The sequence below is a fragment of the Protobothrops mucrosquamatus genome, unplaced genomic scaffold, assembly GCF_001527695.2.
Source record: "Protobothrops mucrosquamatus isolate PMUCROS unplaced genomic scaffold, P.Mucros_1.0 scaffold_35, whole genome shotgun sequence".
Lineage (NCBI taxonomy): Eukaryota > Metazoa > Chordata > Lepidosauria > Squamata > Viperidae > Protobothrops > Protobothrops mucrosquamatus.
In genome coordinates, this window is record NW_015386111.1 from 140,324 (window position 1) to 160,134 (window position 19,811).

General features: G+C 35.4%; 1 protein-coding gene across 1 annotated transcript; it reads left to right on the forward strand.

Annotated features, from left to right (window-relative positions):
* Positions 1-2,259: 2,259 nt before the first annotated feature.
* On the forward strand, positions 2,260-16,171 carry SLC10A2 (solute carrier family 10 member 2). Its single transcript, XM_015810075.1, has 6 exons — positions 2,260-2,699; positions 5,962-6,080; positions 11,909-11,997; positions 12,929-13,104; positions 14,700-14,857; positions 15,999-16,171. The coding sequence occupies exons 1-6, from the start codon at positions 2,260-2,262 to the stop codon at positions 16,169-16,171; spliced, it is 1,155 nt and encodes a 384-aa protein (XP_015665561.1).
* Positions 16,172-19,811: the final 3,640 nt, after the last annotated feature.

Sequence of the window (19,811 nt, forward strand, 5' to 3'; positions counted from 1 at the left end):
AGGAGAAACTTCCTGACAGTGAGAACAATTAACCAGTGGAACAACCTGCCTCCAGAAGCGGTGAATGCTCCAACACTGGAAGTTTTTAAGAAGAGACTGGACAGCCATTTGTCCGAAATGGTATAGGGTTTCCTGCCTGAGCAGGGGGTTGGACTAGATGACCTTCAAGGTCCCTTCCAACTTTACTATTATTATTATTTTATTATTATTATTATTATTATTATTATTATTATTATTATTATTATTTTTAAATTTTTTTGATGCTGCTTATAATGGATTATCATTGAGGTTTAATCTACCACTTAATGCAGAGCATTTGAGGCTTCTTTTCCTCTAACATTGTGACACTTTTCAAATTTAACACACAGGAAATGGCATATTACTATGTAAATGTTTATCAAAATACCATTTCCTATGTCTTAAGTTTAAAAAACATATTTAAGAAATGTACATAGTGACTTTAGATTGTTAAACTAATATATTGATGATGAAGACAATACAAGCACAACTGGTGCTTAAGCTGATGTCTAAATGAGTTTTCAAACATTTTTAATCAAATAATAGTGAAAAAACTATTCAAAAAGTGGAAGAATATGGTTGATGTCAAGTAATGTCTATCCTTCATTACAGCCTTTGATGGAATGTAAGCATGATCTGAAAAATGCAATTTGGGTCCCATCAATACAGCACCTAAAATTATATCTACCTTTGTTAATATAAAGACCACCTACTTTATTTATCTTTTGCTTTCCATCTACCAAGGAACCCACATACTTCACCTTAGAACTGAAACAGATTTTATATTCCAAATGTTTTGGACCAAACCATTTTCTAATCCCTACTATCCTGTGAAAAACCAGTGCAACAGGTTCCCAGTATTTTTTCACTCCAAAAGTTAACTCACATTTTAAATCTACAGATTCTGTGTCAAGAAATACAATTTTGACAGTTGTTTTTAAGTGCCATTCACTGCAATCTCAAAAACAGATATTAGGAGCAAGTGCTAAGTTCTACCATGTGCTAGTTGCTGGGTGATCTTATTCCTTGTTTCTTGCACAGTGAGAACTCTGAGGCACATCTAACCTGAGCAGCAACATCACCTACATTATTCCAGTTCCATTCCCAACATGTGTATGATGGCCCCAGGCTGAATGTAATCTGAAGGGTAATGCTGATATTTATGGGCGGACAGTGGAGTAAGAAGAGCAAAAGGGCACTCCCATCCTAATTACTGGCCCCGCCTCCAATGGACAGTTACTGCAAATGGACATAATAACATACTGACAATGAGAAGTTGCAGACTTGACTAATCTCATCAACCTCTTTGCCATCCAGCTGAGCACCATCAATGGTAACATAAATGATGGCATTTGCTAAATCCCTGGAATCCCAACATTTGTGAGGACTGAGACAGTTTTATTTTGGGGTTTTTTAAAAAAAAAAAATACAGGGTTGTCCAAATGTGGATAGTGAGTTGTCTCTGAACTAAGAGGATATCAGATAATCAAGATGATTAGCCCTGATTTCAATGGATTATCTTTTCTTCATGCAGGACAAGAAAATTCTAATTCCAATTCTATATAATATCTAATTTTAGATAAGGAAACTGCAGTAATAAATCATATGTTTAAAGACTCACCTTTTCTCACTTTTAAAAAGGGGGGAAATATAGTATATGTTTCAGCACAGTGCTTTAGTATGAAACCACAACATATTTTTAATCTAGCAATAAATACATCAGTATATTGGATGAAGTAAATGAAACTGACAGAAAATTTTGATATTTTTTTTTTTCATTTAGACTTCCTTTGTAAGTCAGAAAGACCCACATGAGAATGTGATAGAAAAGATATGGAAAAATTCAGGAAATCCAAAAGGGGGCAAATAATTTTTCACAGTACAGTTGGCTGAAAATTAAGGGGTGGCGAAGAGATAAATATTAAAGAGAGATGCTCACAGTTACTCTTTGATCCTCATGTAATATATTAGTTATTTTTGCTTGTTACTCATTATGTTTAAATATTAATTTGGTGTGAAACCTCACCTATTCTGAAAATAAATGATTGATTCACAGTGAATAAATGTATTTGCATTAGGGAAATATTGTGACTCAGCAACTCAGCTCTAAACCTTAGCAACTGCCAAATTCCAGCATTATCATCTTCTTTATTGCCCCTAGTCATTTATAATAAGACACTGAAGAAGACTAGTTTCAATATAGTGCATGAGAGCCTGGACAAGCATTTCTTCCCCTTCAAAATGCAGGAGTACCATTTAAGGGAATCTGGTATTTTAACCTCTGCATTTCCAACAACACAATCAACTTGGAATTTTTCACACTGTTCTGAAAATGCCACCATCTGCAAAGGGACATCCTGCTTAAAGCCATCAGATGATTTCAACGAAGTTTTGAGTGTAATCTTAAGTACTGTCCTAACTGTTATGCTGGCACTGGTGATGTTCTCCATGGGTTGCAATGTGGAACTGAAGAAATTTTTAGGACACATAAAAAAGCCATGGGGTATCATTGTGGGTATCCTTTGCCAGTTTGGAATCATGCCTCTCTTGGGTTTTACACTGGCATTTGTTTTTGGTGTGCTTCCAATTCAAGCTGTTGCAGTGATCATCATGGGATGTTGTCCTGGTGGAACAGCTTCTAACATTATAGCTTACTGGTTGGATGGTGACATGGATCTAAGGTAAGAGTGATTTGCTTTTCTCAAAATTTAAATTTGTGTCATATTTTTTAAAAACTGAACTTTAAAACTGCTACTTTGTGCATGTTTATTAGTGAGAGAACCTGCTGAAATCAATAGAAGTTATAATTTAACAAACATAATGCATTATATCTCTTAATAAAACGTTGTACTTAAAATATTGCTCTGCACCTTCCACCTTATTAGAAAACACTCTTAACAGAATGGCTTGAACACAACTGCATTTGCAGATACAGTATACCCACTTTAAATCTTGGCAATAGTGCATCTTGATGTATTTATCTGCTACTATCAGTCTCTTCAAAATAAATAGTTATATTGACAGAGCGAGAAAGAGAGAGAGAGAGGACACCAAATCAAAGTGTTCAAGTGCTTTCATTGGGAATAGCAGAAATTCCAACTGAAGAAAATGAATTCCCCCATCCTCGGTATAAAATACAGAGCAATAAATTAGATTAAAGTGAAAAATCAGTGCAAGTAGGGCAAAGTTGGAGGAGTAAAAGAGAACTTTTCAAGTCAAGTTTGCTGAGACCACCAATCATAGGAGTAGAGACGGCAAAAAAGGTGAATGGAAATTGAAGGGTGGATGAATTCCAAAATTCAGAGAAGAAGGGACCATTTGGGGGGTTCTTTGAAAGTGCTAGGCACAACTGAATTTGGGAAGAATAAAACAAAACAAAAGCACAACTAGAACAAAGAGGAGAAAGAAGATCAAGAGAGGGAAAATATTAGAAGCACATTTATATATTTCAGTTCTAATTTTTACATATTTTGATCAAAGGTTTTGAAAAGTTGGTAGGTACTTTCCTGAACCTGGTGCATGACTCATTCTAGGGTTGTGGCTATTTTGCTGCTTCATTTTCTTTTAGTCATTAAGATAGCTAGCTAGAACATGAAGGGTAACAGAATTAATCTTACTATACAAATAAAAGGAATGCAGTCCAAAGTCAGTTCCTACTTGCTGCTACCAATATATGCGTGATCTGATCCAGCACAACTGTAGATATATTCAGAATCTTAAACCAACCCAAAATCTGTACTAGCACAAGTAAAACTTGGCAGGATATAACTTCCGATTTGGAAGTTGTTCTTTTTTTCTTACCAGTACCAAACTATTAAATTGCTTTTGAAAGCTGGGCTCAGAAGAGCCAGTTCAGAAATTTATATTCATTCCATTGAACTATTCACAGGTGACCTGCAATATTTATCAAATTGCATGTATGTAAGGTTCTATATGAGGATGCATATGGATTGGCATATGGAAAATGCCTGCATTCTAGCCCACACACAACAATTGTATTCTCTGCATTAAATCATAGGAATTTTGCAGTACACATGTTGCTATTAATAGCAATATTATGTTCCAAAATAACTTGAGAATAGATATTGTGAGAGGTCCTTGGTGCTCTCTCAGCTTGGCTGTTTTCTTGCAGATGTTTCATTACCCAAACTATGTAACATGTTAGTGCTGGTGCTAATAGGCCTTGTTTTAAAATTCAAACATTTTTGGATTTTTAAAAGGTTATCATTCATCAATATTAGCAATACGTATACATTAATCATGTTCCATTCTGTTTTTGTTAGAAGCAATTGGGATTTTGTCCAGATACTTTTAAAACAGTTTTCCTGCACTAATTAGTTTAATTAAATTGATACCCACACAAATAGGGTTGCTGCTTTCAATGAAATCTTGTGCATTTTTTATTCAGCTGCAGAGCCTATTGTACTCACTGGGACTTATTTCCAAGTCAGTTTAAGTGAGCCCAGGTTACATACAGTAAATAAGTTATATTTCCCATAATAACAAATGCCTGGCTTAACTGTTTAACAGAATCAGACCACATACAGATTTTCTGTCTATATTTTGTTTGCCTTCCCTCCCAATTGTAATTAATTATTGTTTATTATCCTTAATGGGCCAAATTAAAGAATAAGAAGCTGTTTATTTTTAGTCCCTCTTCTCCAGTGATATTTTGTAAATACTTAATTTTTCAGATATTACACTACAATGAGAAAAATGAGCTTTATTAATGCAATTCTTATATTTACTTTGAAAATAAATAAGTAGGGTTCAGCAAGGCTTATTCACATACAAATTCAATTTGTCAATACTATCTTAGATATGTATATTCAGACATTATAAAATAATTCCATTATTTTCCAATAAATATGTAATCCTTAAGCTTCAACTTATGATTTCTCAGTTTTTAATTTATTTCCATTTTCATTATCCTAGGAATCTCTGTTTCAAAATTCCTATATTTAAGAATCCTTTCAGACTATCAATTCCTAATCCTACCACTTAAAATATTTTGTGACATTGGACAGTCAGGATGTCTCTTCCTACAATTCTCTCAAAAACACAGAGTGAATGCATGATAAAGATTTCTTATTTATTTATTTGAAGAGTTTATATAGCCACCAATTTAAACAACATGATTCTGGGTGACTTGAACACCAAACAACAAAGATCAAAAACAACAGTCAGCAATAAATAATAATGGAATCATCTCCTGATACCCTCCCTCATCTTGGTCCCCATAGCTAGTGGAACAGCCAAAGTTTCAAAGTCTTTCTAAAGTCCAGCAGAGGCCAACTGAACATAACAAGAGAAAAATCACTTGAGGATCCCTTTATGATATGCCTGTTACTTTACTATTGCTATTTATAGGCATTATACCATTACAGGTAGTCTCCGAGTTATGGCTGTAATGGAGCCTGCCCATTATGGTTGTAAAGCTACTAAATTTTTCATTTTTTCAGCAGTCATTAAGCAAATGCCACAGTCATAAATGTGAACACCACAGTTGTTAAGCAATTGCCATGGCTGTTAAGCAAACCAATTGTTCGTTATGGTGCAGTTTTCCCAAAAAGTGCCACTTTTCAACAAAACCTTCATAAAACATGATCAGTGACTGAGAGATGCTGCAAATGGCTGTAAATATGGTTGTGTTGCCAAGCACCCAAAAAGTGGTCATCTGACTGGGCGGGGCAGCTAACTGTCAGGACTTCGGAGTCAGATCATTACTCCCCTTTTTCAAGTAGGTCGTAACTTTGAACTGTTGCTGAGTGCCTGATAGAAAATCAAGGACTATCTGTATTGATGACAAGGCAAACATCATTCTTACAGTTATATCTGGAACTTGAAAATAAGTATACTTTTGTGAGAAACCACAATTTAGCATCCACAAAATATTTGAAACTAACATGATAACAATAGTAACAATGACTGATTCTTTTTCAGCATCAGTATGACAACATGTTCAACCCTGCTGGCCATGGGAATGATGCCGCTTTGTATCTTTGTCTACACCAGGATTTGGACAGATTTCAACTCCATTCAGATCCCCTATGACAGCATTGGTAAGCTAAATGTGCCTCTTTTTCTCCCACAATCATTCCAAGATCCATTTTTACAACTAAAGTCTGCATTAGAAAATCACTCATAACCTCCATGGTTTTATATTTGGGGTTAATTAGTCTGAAGGTTTAGGATTTCTCTCAAAACAGATGCTTGGCATCTTTTTATGCAATTGACAGAATCAGGAATGGCATAACGTTGAAACTAACTCCCCACAGTAAACACTCAGTTGCCGGAAAGACATATGATGCATTTTCAACAGTGACATATAAGCCCAGTTGGGAGTTGAAACAACCAATATTGTTCATGCCTCCTTGCCAGTGAAAATCTATGATATTGTAATTATACTTACAATTGTTGACAAGGATTAAGATCATAAAATTAAGGCATATTAAAAATATGGATGTTGGGAAAGATTGAAGGCAAAAGGAGAAGGGGATGGCAGAGGATGAAATGGTTAGATAGTGTCATCAATGCAATGAGCATGAATTTGGGCAAACTCCAGGAGACAAAGGAAGACAAGGAGGCCTGCTATGATCCATGGGGTTCCGAAGAATCGGATGCGACTTAGTGACTGAACAACAAAAGAATATGGATTTATACCCTCTGGAAGTAATGCCACAAACATCTCTGTAAAATGTGTCTTATTTTTTTAAAAAATATAGGATTTATGGTGTTCTCCCTTTAAAAGAATGTTAAGATTTGACCACCAAGATAGGTTCAGACAGCAAATTCTGCAGTTTAAACTGCTCTATTATTTTGGGTTAACTGTAGATACATGGAAATGCCTGTGTTCTGAGTACCTTTTCTAAGAACATGCAAAACCAATCCATTAAAAAAGATTGGAAAACCAAAAAGTGAACAATGATGATAATTTAATGCGTACATTTCCACTGTTATAATGGATCTGATTGTACTCCATTGTATGAATAGATGATGAAAATGCCAAGTGGTAATCAAAGGAATTATGCAGTAATGACTGCAATTTCAAGGTCCTCAACCATCTCAAAAGTTTTTTTTTAGTTATATGAAATCCAAATAAGTTGGCAACACATTCGCAACTATTAATATGAATCTCTAATCCTTTGAAACTGGTAGCTACATTTGGAATTTTTTAGCCTGTTGCCTTCTCAAGAGTTTACCCATCCACAAAATAACAAGTTTGGAAGACATAATCAGTTATAAAACAAACACATTTCAGAATGCTGCTTGCAATCTTCTTTATCCTTATCCCTATTATCTATCTATCTATCTATCTATCTATCTATCTATCTATCTATCTATCTATCTATCTATCTATCTATCTGTCTGTCTGTCTGTCTGTCTGTCTGTCTGTCTGTCTGTCTGTCTGTCTGTGTATGTGTACACACATGTGTGTGTATGTATGTGTGTGTTCTTTTTTTAATTCTTATACTCTCTTGATGATACCATATACTTTTGTTTGTTCTCTAATCCATGTGCAAGTCTTCCTATCTTGTCTTATGATGCTGAGCATATATCTTTCCATGGCTCTTTGCGCCACTCATAGTTTTTGTATTGTTTGTGAGGTTAGTGTCCATGTTTCACCGGCATATGTTAGAGCAGGTAGCACACACTGATCGAAAACTTTTCTCTTCAGGCATTGGTTGAGGTTGTTCTTGAAAATTATGCTTAGCTTGCCAAATGTCTGCCAACCATATTTAACATGCTGTTCAATTTCTTTTCTTGTATCACCTTCCACTGAGATCCATTGGCCAAGGTATATGTAGTGGTCTAGTACTTCTAGTTCTTTTCCAGATATAAAAAATGAAATGGAAATGGGCTGATCACATAACAAGAAGAACTGATGGGAGGTGGACCAAGGCAGTCATAGAATGTATCCCACTTGATAAAAAGCATCCACGAAAGAGACCTAAAACAAGATGGTCTGATGACATCAGCAAGTATTGCAGGCCCAGTTCAGAAAAGACTATATTGGGTGAAAACATGCAGAAGTGGCCTTCATCCTACACTTGTTTGTTTGCCATTTGTTGGTGGCTAAACAAAGCCTTGGTCTGCAGGTACTTATCATTAGTAAACAGCAGAGATTCTTGAAAACTCAAATAAGCAATATTGCACTATGCATATAGTATAACATTTCTGACATTGACTGGCAGAGTCTCCATTCACTTTAGTTTGGGAGTTGGATAGAGTTTTATTTTGTAGTCTGCACACCTAACTCTGCCCAAATAGCAAAATGACCTCAATTATAAGGTTAAATCACAACTTAGTTTTAAAACTCATATTCCTGTTGACTGAAATGTAGCCAGGATTTACTGCCTCCTGCTAAACATAAAAATTACAGCATTGGTGAATTTTCTATGTTTGTCCACAGGAGACATGAAACTTCATTTCTCAAATCTCACTTTGGATTCAAGCCACAACCCAAATCAAACAGCCTCTGATACTGTTTAAATTTAATTAAGTGCTGTTTCTAAATCACTAATGTGGGCACATACTAATGTTTGGAGTCAATGTGCAATCCTAATAAAAGCCAAGAAAAAAGTGGAAATAAATAGAAAAGGCTGAGAACAAAGAAGTTCAAAGAAAATCTGGCAGAGAAGAATCTATATAAAATGGCTTTGTGGGAGAGGAATGTAAAACTGGCCAAGCGAAAGGTAGAACAAAGGAGGCTGAAAATAGTTAATGAATTAAAAAGCTAGAGACTAAGAACACAATTGAGATAAAGCTATGGAAATGAGGTAAAGAAGAAACAATGAGAAAATTAGAAGAGTGTGTAGCTTTTTTTTTTTTTAGAATATCTTGCTATGAGCTTAGAATAAAACAACCTACTAGACGCAGGGGTAGTTAACCTTGGCTCTTTTATGACTTGTGGACTTCAACTCCCAGAATTCCTGAGCCAGCATGGCTGGCTCAGGAATTCTGGGAGTTGAAGTCCACGAGTCATAAAAGAGCCAAGGTTGACTATCCCTGTACTAGAGGTTTCAAATGTGTTATGTTTTAATGATACAAAATCCCAAATATTTTTGAATAATTCCCCCAAGTGAGTACTGGGAACTTGAAACAAGTCCGTTATTCCTTCATTTTTAACTATATCCATATAAGTAGTCCACATTAAGCGCTACCTACATTCAATTTCCATTTTAAAAGGACAATACTTAAAACATCTCCATGGCAAATCATTTTTAAACACACATGTTTCAAGTTTTCAAATTTAATAAATAATAAATAAATAAACCAGCCCTAGGAAAAGCTATAGAGCCCAGAAAGAAGCAGCTACCCAACAAGGAAGCAGTGATAGATTTCATTTCAACATACTTCATAAATGACATAACAAAAATGCACTTGTATGGCTATTACCATGAAACATTATTTCTAATGCACATTCACTGTTCAATTTTTTCAATTTTTTCTGTTATTATTTATTAAGATAGGTTTGTCTCAACAAACAAAGAAAGCAAAATAATTTCTCATTTGGTTCCCCAAAAGCTCAACAGCATAGTAAATCCATCTGTGATGGATGTGCACAGTACTCTCTTTTTTAGTTTAGAACCTGCCTAAGAAAGAATAAAACAAAGATAACAGCATTATTTACAACCCATAAGCTTTCAATAGCAATGAATAAAACAGTACTACTTAGGCACTAAGCAAGCAGTAGTCAACTTGTGTCTCTCTCTCTCCACAAACCAGCAGTTCAAAATGGTTTCAGGCTTTAAACATGTGCTTATAGATGCCATTCCTCAATTCCCCTCCACCTTCTCTTTTCAACTAGCTGTAGCTAATGGCTGAAGAACTGGAATTTATGTCTACTATTTTATTGATTAATACACTAATTCCCAGAATTTGGACAAATAGAAATAAGCACCCTCAGAACAACATGAAATAAAAGAAATTGTTTTATCTCAAGCATGGAATACAAATCCAGGACAAATTCTAGGATATTTTGTTTCATCCTGAGGATGCTCAAAATAGTCATTTTAAGCTCAGAACCTTTGAAGCTCAAACTCTTTTCCATTTCCCAATCAAACTGCAGGAAATCCAAAGGATCAAGGAATAAAATGGTTGGTTGAATGGTTGGTTGGTTGGTTATATGCCTTCAGATTGGTATTGACTCCTAGCAACCGTGTAGACTGAACTTCTCACTCTAGTTGATACATCCCCAATCTGACTCTTCAGGTCTTCCAACAGGGATACTCATCACTATAAAAATAGAGTTCAATTGACTTGCTACTAGTTTTCATTTTCTCTATCCTTTTGCTTTTCCCAAGAGTGTTAGGTTTTTGTCTAAAGTTGTCAAATTGTAGTAATAAATACAATAATTTTCAACCATAATTTTTATCAAAATGTATATAAAATTGCAACAATCTATATCAGTTCAATTCATCCCCTCCAATATTAACAGCACTGTAATTGTTTCATAATTAATATCCTATCATCCTACCTATCATAAACCATACAACCCTGTCTAATTTGAACTTGTTCATTTGCACCTTGAAAACTCTGGATTGATTTATTTTATGATTCGTTTATTTGTTATTTTCTTGACTATCTCATGATATTCTTGAGAGTATTCCCCAACACTGAAGTACAAAATGCATCCCAACTTTATCCATGCTGTTTCTTCAACCTTAACTTTCATAAAACATCACAGAGAAAACCATTGCCTACATCAGGGGTGTCAAACTGACGGCCCACGGGCAGGATGCATCACACACAAAAACCCTGCCCACTCATCTCCGCAAAGGCAAAAAACATTGCAATATGTCATGATACGTCACGTGACGCAATTGAGTTTGACACCTGTGGCCTACGTGATTCTGATCTTTGTAGATGTAGACAATGCAAAACACCTGAATAGTTTTTCCAAATCTCTCATTGCTACCATGCCCAGTTCTAGTCTATAGCATATTTCTTGAAGGAATAAAATAGACAGGCAATTTGGAAAGATTCAGAATGAGCATTTGGAAATCCCTTCTATTGTTTTTGAACATCTATAATCCATAATTATCACTGATGCCATACAGAGTGGATGGGAGTTGTAATCCAAAATTTGGAGAAACCACAATAAAAGAATTCTGCCAGTGTTGATTTTGGATGATGGATCTGACCTCTGGTCCATCTAGTCCTGTAATCTGTACTTATAGTAGCCAACTAATTGTCCAAGGAAGCCCACTAGTCAGTCAGCAGATGGCCTCCATAAGCAGGCACACTGCCATCAAAATCAAGAGACATAGATTCTGATTGAATGCAACTGCATTTCTAAAACCAAAAAGACAATGAGAACCAGTGGTCATATCTTTTATTTTTTTTACAGGATTCTAATTAGTATTACTTACTGCAGGGTGGTATATTGCCTTCAAGTTTACAATTATTCTGTATTTAATTCATTAAATGTATATGCAGGGCTAACCATGATAGAACTATTCTGAATATAATATAATGAAATTGACAATAATCTCTTTTGTTTTACCTACATTTAAAATCAGGCTGTTTTTATTACACCAGTTCACCAAACCCTTTAACTCCTCCTGGTAAGCACCCTCATTATTATCCTGAATAAAGCCCACTGCTAATGTATACAGAGATATACTGTTATGAAATAAACTTTAAACAAGGAAAGAAAACATTCATATCCCTGAAGAATATTTGGAGAACCATTTAGAAATAACTTACTAATTTATATGATTTATTTCTATTTAGTTAAATAAACTGACTTGTATAACATGGCATACATAACACTGATTTTGATTAGTGGATAAGAGCTTTGAGGTTTTTTTTTTCATGTTAAAGAGAGTTCATTTATTTCAACTTAGGTGCCTTTTACCCAATTTAAGCTGTTTTTTCCCCCCAGGCATTTCACTGGTTGCACTTGTTGTTCCTGTTTCCTTTGGGATATTATTTAAGAACCAATGGCCCAAACTAGCTAAAATTATACTTAAGGTAAGGCTGAACAATTATGAATACTTACTCAAAGAATACTCAAGATATAATTGGGGGCTGATTGTGATCTGAATGTATTATATATACATCTGAATGTATACATATTTAATGTTGTTTTGTCTATTGTGACTATGTTTTTAATATGTTGTTGGATGCTTAGAGTTGCTACAGCATTTTAGGGCCGTTTATAGGTGGCCCTACAAATCAAACAAATACATTCATACACAAACATACTGGAGCAATCACTTTTGCTCCCTTAATTTGAATGCTGGAGAAATAAACAAAATATGTCAATTTAATTATTTAAGAGATCTGTCACTCATTCCCTTTAAGGACTATCAGAGACCATCCCAAACCCCAAGGTTTTGCAAATTTACTTACTTCCTTTTTTACCTAGAGATAATCCAAGTCATTTTGATATATGAGAGAGAAATTATCACTATGTTACAGAAAATATAGTCATAATTTTAATAAATTGGCCTACTGATCAATTATTGTTAATAATATTGCCATACTTGGGCAGCCAGAGTCTACCATATAATAGGATCTGTCCTGACTCCACCATATACAGTGAAAGATTTCAAGGTTATTGTTGTGTCTTGGGCCTGATGAGGCAACTCAGCAGGCCCAGAAATGTTGCAAACGGTCCCGGGCAACCCAAAAGCTGCCCGGGACCAGACTGGCTGGCGCCGGACTTGTGCGCATGCGCATGGCGCGAAGAAAGGGTTTTCCCTATTGGCTGGACTGCCTGGGGGTTGGGAAACTATAAAAGGCATGCGTGCCTGTTTGCTGAGTTGAGTAAAGTTAAGGAACAATAAAAGAAGTTTGGTTACAACAATGTCTCGTGCTTCCATGCCTCGAACCTCAAAACATAAAAGTTATAATTTGTGCTGGTGATATATTAAATATGCAGTCTCTCCCTTCCCCTCAGATTGGTTCCATAAGTGGTGGTATTCTCATAGTGATCATAGCCGTGGTTGGAGGAATATTATACCAAAGTTCCTGGACAATTAGTCCTCAACTCTGGATTATTGGGACTATCTTTCCAGCTGCTGGTTATTCTCTAGGCTTTTTTTTGGCTCGCATTGCTGGCCTATCCTGGCACAGGTAAGGTTTGTTTCACAACTAATACTATAATCCTAACTAGCATAAGCCATATTGTCTATCTTTTTAAAAGATAATTAAAAATTGAAAATTAATTAACCATAGAGTTATAGGCTGGCTTTTTTACAGCCCCTAGTCATTCAATACTTCCCTTTTTTATAAACGGATATTTATAAATATCAGTTATTTATAAAACTGACTGCCAGAGCTCGATCCTCACCAGCTCAAGGTTGACTCAGCCTTCCATCCTTCTGAGGTCGGTAAAATTAGGACCTAGATTGTTGGGGGCAATATGCTGAGTCCATAAACCACATAGAGAGGGCTGCAAAGCACTGTGAAGCAGTATATAAATCTAAGTACTATTACCATTCCCAAACTATAAAATAACCATGTTTTTGAAATCTTTCTGATTTGAAAAAAAATAACCAACCTTCCTTTACACAAACATCAAAACAACTCTACTTGATTCACAACTCAGTTGTTCAGTCTTCTCCAACCTCATCTCTGATCCAACAGCAGTTTAAATGAGCTTATACTGAAACTTTTGATGCATCATAAGTTCCTAATTCTCAGTAAGAAAGAGAGGTGGAAGCTCATGTAATTTGCTCTATCTACAATACTTATAGTTAATCCTTAGGTAGTTCAGTAAATGCATAACATTTTCATGATGTAGCCTTAGATCTGCCTAGGGAAGGAAGTTCCCTCAGAACATCCCATATCCTTTCCTGGTATCAATAAAGGAGAATATTTGTAGATCAGGCTTGAAATGAAAGATCCTTGGTGCTCTCTGAGCTTTGGTTGTTTTCTTGCAGATGTTTCATTACCCAAACTAGGTAACATCATCAGTGCTAGCCCTGATATTACCTAAGTCACTAGCCCTGATATTACCTAATTTGGGTAATGAAACATTTGCAAGAAAACAACTAAGCTCAGAGAGCGCCAAGGGCCCTTCCTTTCCTGCTGTTTTAGAAGTCTAATATAACTCAAAAAGAGTCTGCTAATGATGGGTTTCCCAGTTTCAGGGAGGGTACCTTGTTGAGACCTGTATTCTTTTGGAGAATGCAATTTGGGGCTACATACTGGCAGTGAGTTGGCCTGAATCCAAAGTGGACATTATCAAAGTATAGACAGACCTGCAGTACATAGGTAAACACTATCTATATCCTGACCCAAGAATCACACAGTAGAGCAGAATGGATTATCAGCTCAAGCTCAAGCACAATAACCTAATTATGCTCCAGACTTTTAGTCAATGAAGTTCAAGGCTAGTAGCAAGTTCAGAAATTTTGTAAGCAAAATTTTATCAGATCCTGATAAAAGATAGAATTTTTGTCCTTGGAAATGAGCCCGGCTTTGTTTTGTAACAGAAATCAAGCTGTCATGGAAATTGTTCCAGCCTTTGGCTGCTCTCACCCAGAAGCTTTCTCCCTGGAAGTTTCTGGCCTTCAGCCAAACAGAACTGATTTATCAGAACTGATAGCAGAAGTCAAACTACTCCAGAACTGGTCATTATTCCCAAGCAGACCAATTCCTGCTAAGGCTCTTTCTCAAGCAATCTGGTGATTATTTCTTTTTCCACCCTTCATTACTTCTTTTAGATGCCGTACTGTCGCACTAGAAACAGGAATGCAGAACGCTCAGCTGTGTACAACCATTGTGCAGGTCTCCTTCAGTCAGGAACAACTGGGGCTGATGTTTACTTTTCCACTCATCTATTCCATTTTCCAGCTTGCTTTTGCAGCAATCATTCTGGGAGGTAAGCTACCTTGCCTATGACCCATTTGGATCTTTTGTTTTTAAAATCAGGAAGTCATTTCAGAGGCTTTAGTGTTTATTCATGCACCATAGATTATTCTATTTTGTGTAATTATCTCCCAAACAAAATAAAACACACAACTTTTAAGATAATGATCTTAAAAGACAGCTGTGAAAGTGATGAAATAAATTCTCTGGCTTGGTCAATATTAACCACAAAAGTAGAAATCAGTCTAAAAAATTCCCTAATTGTTGCCTTGAGGAGTGTGGCCAGTCACAAAATTTCCATTTACCAGAAACCAAACAAAACAATCGGCTGCAACCTCCCTCAGTGTTATTCTAATATTGATTCTAAATCAATATTTCTCAACCTCAGCAAAATTAAAATACATGGACTTCAACTCCCAGAACTGCCCAACCAACATGCTGGCTGAGGACTTATGGGAGTTGAAGTCCATGCATCTTAAAGTTGCTAAGGTTGAAAATACTGTTCAAAATGTGGAGCTCAGAGGCCTATCTGGAAATACTAATTATGTATGACGATGCTTTGCAGGGTGCAAGCTTCACATTCTTTTCCAATTAAGAGAAACCACAAAAGTACATTTGGTAGGACAAAGTGTATGGAACTCGACAAGTGCTACAGAATATATGGGAGAAACACAAGGGCATTTCAAAGTACCACATTCAAGCTAATGGTTAAATATGCAGTATAATAAAAACCCCAACAAAGGAAGTAAAGCATTCAGAAGCATCCACAGAATACAGCCAATCAAGATTGTAGCTGTGATATTATGGTGAAAGCTTTGCCTGTTTTTTATGTGTATTGTATATTTAAAACAAGTGGACAGAATTTTTTGCACAGCCATGGCTCCCACCTTGACTTTTTTGATCATACTATGCAGACTCCTCCCCCTCATATCATTTCCAAATAATTGCTTCTCTTTTCTAGAACTCTGTCAGAGATGGAGAAGTTCAATCCTCTTTTGCTTTTGGCCACAAATAGTAATCAAGAGTGCAGCCTTATACTCAGAGGTTGAGTGTGTTTTTATGTATCTGTTGAATATTGTAAAAGTCCCAAAGTAAATGTGACTTTGTAAGTGGTTGTTATTCCAGTTCCTAACATGTCAGGCCATTGTTCTTAGTTTACCAGATCTACAAAAGACATTTTGCTGATAAAAAGAGCGTTTTGCTAGAGAAAGAAAATCAAGCTGAATCAGGGCCAGCGTCAATATATGCAACAACAAATAGAGGACTTAAGATGGAAGAAGGAAAAGAAGAAAACCAGACGACAGTGGTGGCAAATGGAAAAGTATAAGAAGTATGGATTTTCTGGGACTTTTGCTTTTAAAAATTCTGCTCCTTGAAGAGAAATATTTTCAAATATTTGGAGTATACCTTTGTACAGATATCCTTCCCTTTAAATTATTCATTTACAATTGTGTCCTTTGATCTTTCCTCTCACTTCTCTCTTCTTCGGAAAATAGAAAGTTAGGAAAGTTATTTTAATTTTCTAAGGATTTTAATATTTTAGCCAGCAAAAATGTATATGACAATAAACCATTGGAAATCTTCTTTAAGTTTGTGATGCATTTTGTGCTGAAGTATATTACTTACAATGCAAGTTGCTCAAAAACCAAAGGAGACTATCAAGCAACTATAAATATTTCTTTAAGCTTAAAAAATTGAAAAAACATCATTTTATTTTTTGACTGTCCACTGATTGTTTGCAGATGGACACTTCTAATGATGTCCTACTATAATACAAGAAATAATAAAATCAGCAGTCATTATTGGAAGAATGGAAGACCCAGGAACATGTGGTTGAGTGGCACTTCTTACCTGACGCATGGAAAAGATCAATTTTCCTAACACTATGCTGTGACTGAATTTAATGTTATTCTCTCTGTATTCTATTGGAAACACCTGTCTGGACAACATTGTTTAACTGCAAGATTCTAAGCTCTTGGTATACTTTTCTCCATGGCAAATTGAAAAGAAATAACAATGACAAAGGCAGAACAAAGTACATATTGCCAGTGCATTCTAGACATTAAAAATAAATTTTGCATTATAGGCTCATATGGGAGATCTATTCATAAACACTCTTGAATAAGTATTCAACACTGAGCAGAATTTGTCCTCTTAAATTGTACTGCTTAGATGTTTCAGAGCAGCCAATATGAGAAACCAGGAGCTGGGTATACATATTAATGGTCACATCCTTGTAAAGTTAGCGAAGCTGTAATTTTATGAGCATTTAGTTGGAGGTAAATTATCTGAACCCACTGAAACTTACTGATACAGTATGTAGACAACTGGGAGGATATATAGCTCAGAAAAGTATGTTATATATATTTGAAAATAAATTCCAGTGCATATATTGATCCAAGCTTCCTAATTCATGTATCTAACATTCCTGCTTATTTGGTGCCTAATGTACTTAATGCTTTTTGATAGTGACAAGTTTTTGCTGGATGTAAAATAGCAACCTCCAACACTAATTTAATGCTGGGGTAAATAGATCTTGGCATTTTTTTATGATCACATCCAAAGTTAGAGTTAGGATCTAGGCTGTATATCCATGGCTGGATGTAGACAATCACTTTAGCAACATTAAAGAAGATGTGATAACATAATTGTTGTTGATGTGTTTCTTACATTTCTTTGGTTCACAAGAAATTCCATTAAGAAAAAAGCTTGGCAAACATGCCTTTTTTAATAAAAGAAAGAAAAGTTAACCAAGTTCAGATTTGCTTCACTCCTTTCCTAACTCTGTCCTTCAAAATAGTTGACATTCTGGTGGTTTAAAAAAGACTCAATAGCATATTCCAGAATAGTTTAATTTGCTATATCTCATATTTTTTCATGTAAAGTAGAAATTGTGTTGGTGATGATCTCAGTATTTCCAGGTGATGAAGCACACAGTAAGGCGAGTTGAGAAACTTGTAGCCCTCAGAGAATTATTAATTCTAATTGTCTAAAAGCAAGGGTCCCCAACCCCTGTTCCATGAACCAGCACAGGGTTGCGGCACACCAAACAAACAAGTGAAGCCCCATCCACGGGATGCAGGCAGCATGTGAAACCATGCCTCCTCTAGTCCAAAGAAAAACTCTCTCCACGGAACTGTTCCCTGTGCTCAAAGGTTTGGGGGCCACCAGTCTAAATCCCCATCAGCATGGTGAAGGAGAAAGAATCCTGGGAGCTGTCAGCCATCAACTTCTTGAGGGCCATTTACTAGCTATGCTGTAGGACAAAACAAACTCTCTTTCAGTGAAATCTGTTCATCTTTACTGATACTTCATTGAGGAAAATCTAATAAGTTCCTAAGGTATCTTTCAAAGAGTGTTTCCTTCAAATGATCTTGGTAAGCCACTTCAGTGGTTTTCCCCTTTCTACCTCAGATCCCGCAAATTTCTCCATCAATTGGCCAAGATCTCACCATGATTGAAACAAGAAAAAAAATACATGTTTACATTTTTGAAGGAATATTGGTTATTGCTCTATTTATCATGTGGTAATTTTTTAAAACTTAATTTAAAATTCAAATTTATCCTGGGTCCCATTTAGATTATTTCTGAGCCCCAACTGAAATACACTTAACATCTGTTGGAAACCACTGAAATACTTCATTAAACACATCAAATAAGGTACTTATAAACTCAAATAAGTTAGTATCACGTTATCTAAAATAACATCCATAATAGATGAAAATATAATTTCTTTTTTAGAAATATAAAAGTTGTGAGTCAGAACATCATTTATTTCAATGTAATCTATGCCAGGCTTGAGGAGCCTATCACCAAAAAGTCTGCTATGTGTTCTAGTTCAGGCCTCTGACCAGACTGATATCCCTCCTCTGGCAGTTTGCTGGGCAAATCAATTGATTGGTATTGAAAAATAAAGAAGTTGCCCCTCTTACTTTTGACCCTACCATTGTCGACTATTCCTTTTGGCCCCTACCTACCAGCACTTGCATTTTCATGGAGATTTTAATTATCATTACAGTTCATTGACTAATCAGTCAGATATTTAGACTGGATCTGCCTTTTTTTACATTTTTATCGAGTCCTTCCTAAGCACCTGGATAGGCAGATGTTTATATATATATGTGTGTGTTTGTGTGTGTGTGTGTGTGTGTTTATTGATTCTTTGATATAATTCAACAGTGCTTATTCAACAAACGTGTTGTCTGAGTTTATCATTCACTAATACAAATTAGATTCCTAATCCCTAGTTCGTTTCTCCAACCATTGATAAAGTAAGTCCGAAGTTTGAAAATATTCTGTTTCTTCTTTTTCTTTCAATCTCAGAGTAAGTCTGTCCATTTCTGCACAGTCTAATGTTTTTTTAATTATTTCTTCCTCCGATGGTATTTCTTCATTTTTCCAATATTTTGCAAATATAAATCTTGCTGCTGTTGTCACATGTAAAATAAAATATATACTTCATTTGTCAAACTTTTCTGGCATTATACCTAATAAAAAAAGTTCAGGTTTAAAATCTACATGTTTCCCCAACATCTTTTCTAGCCATGTATTTTTGTCCAATATTTCTTTGCTTTAACACATGTCCATCATACATGATAATAAGTACCTAGTTTATGATTACATTCCCAACATTTATCTGACATATTTTTAAACATTTTTGCTAATCTTGCTGGTGGCAAGTGCCACTATAAAACATTTATATTTATAAGAGGTTGACATTGTCAATTTATAATTTCTTTCCCACAGGCTTTGCCATTTCTCTAAATCTATATTGCATCCAAAATTCTTTGGCCATGTTATCATTGTTTCTTTTACTTGTTCATCTTCCATTTTCAAATTTAATAGAAAATTATACATTTTCTTAATTAGTTTTTCATCAGAGGTTAATAATATCTGATCAAACAAAATCTGCTCTTTATAGAATCCATACAATTTAACATCTTTATTATATCTCACTTGCATCTGTA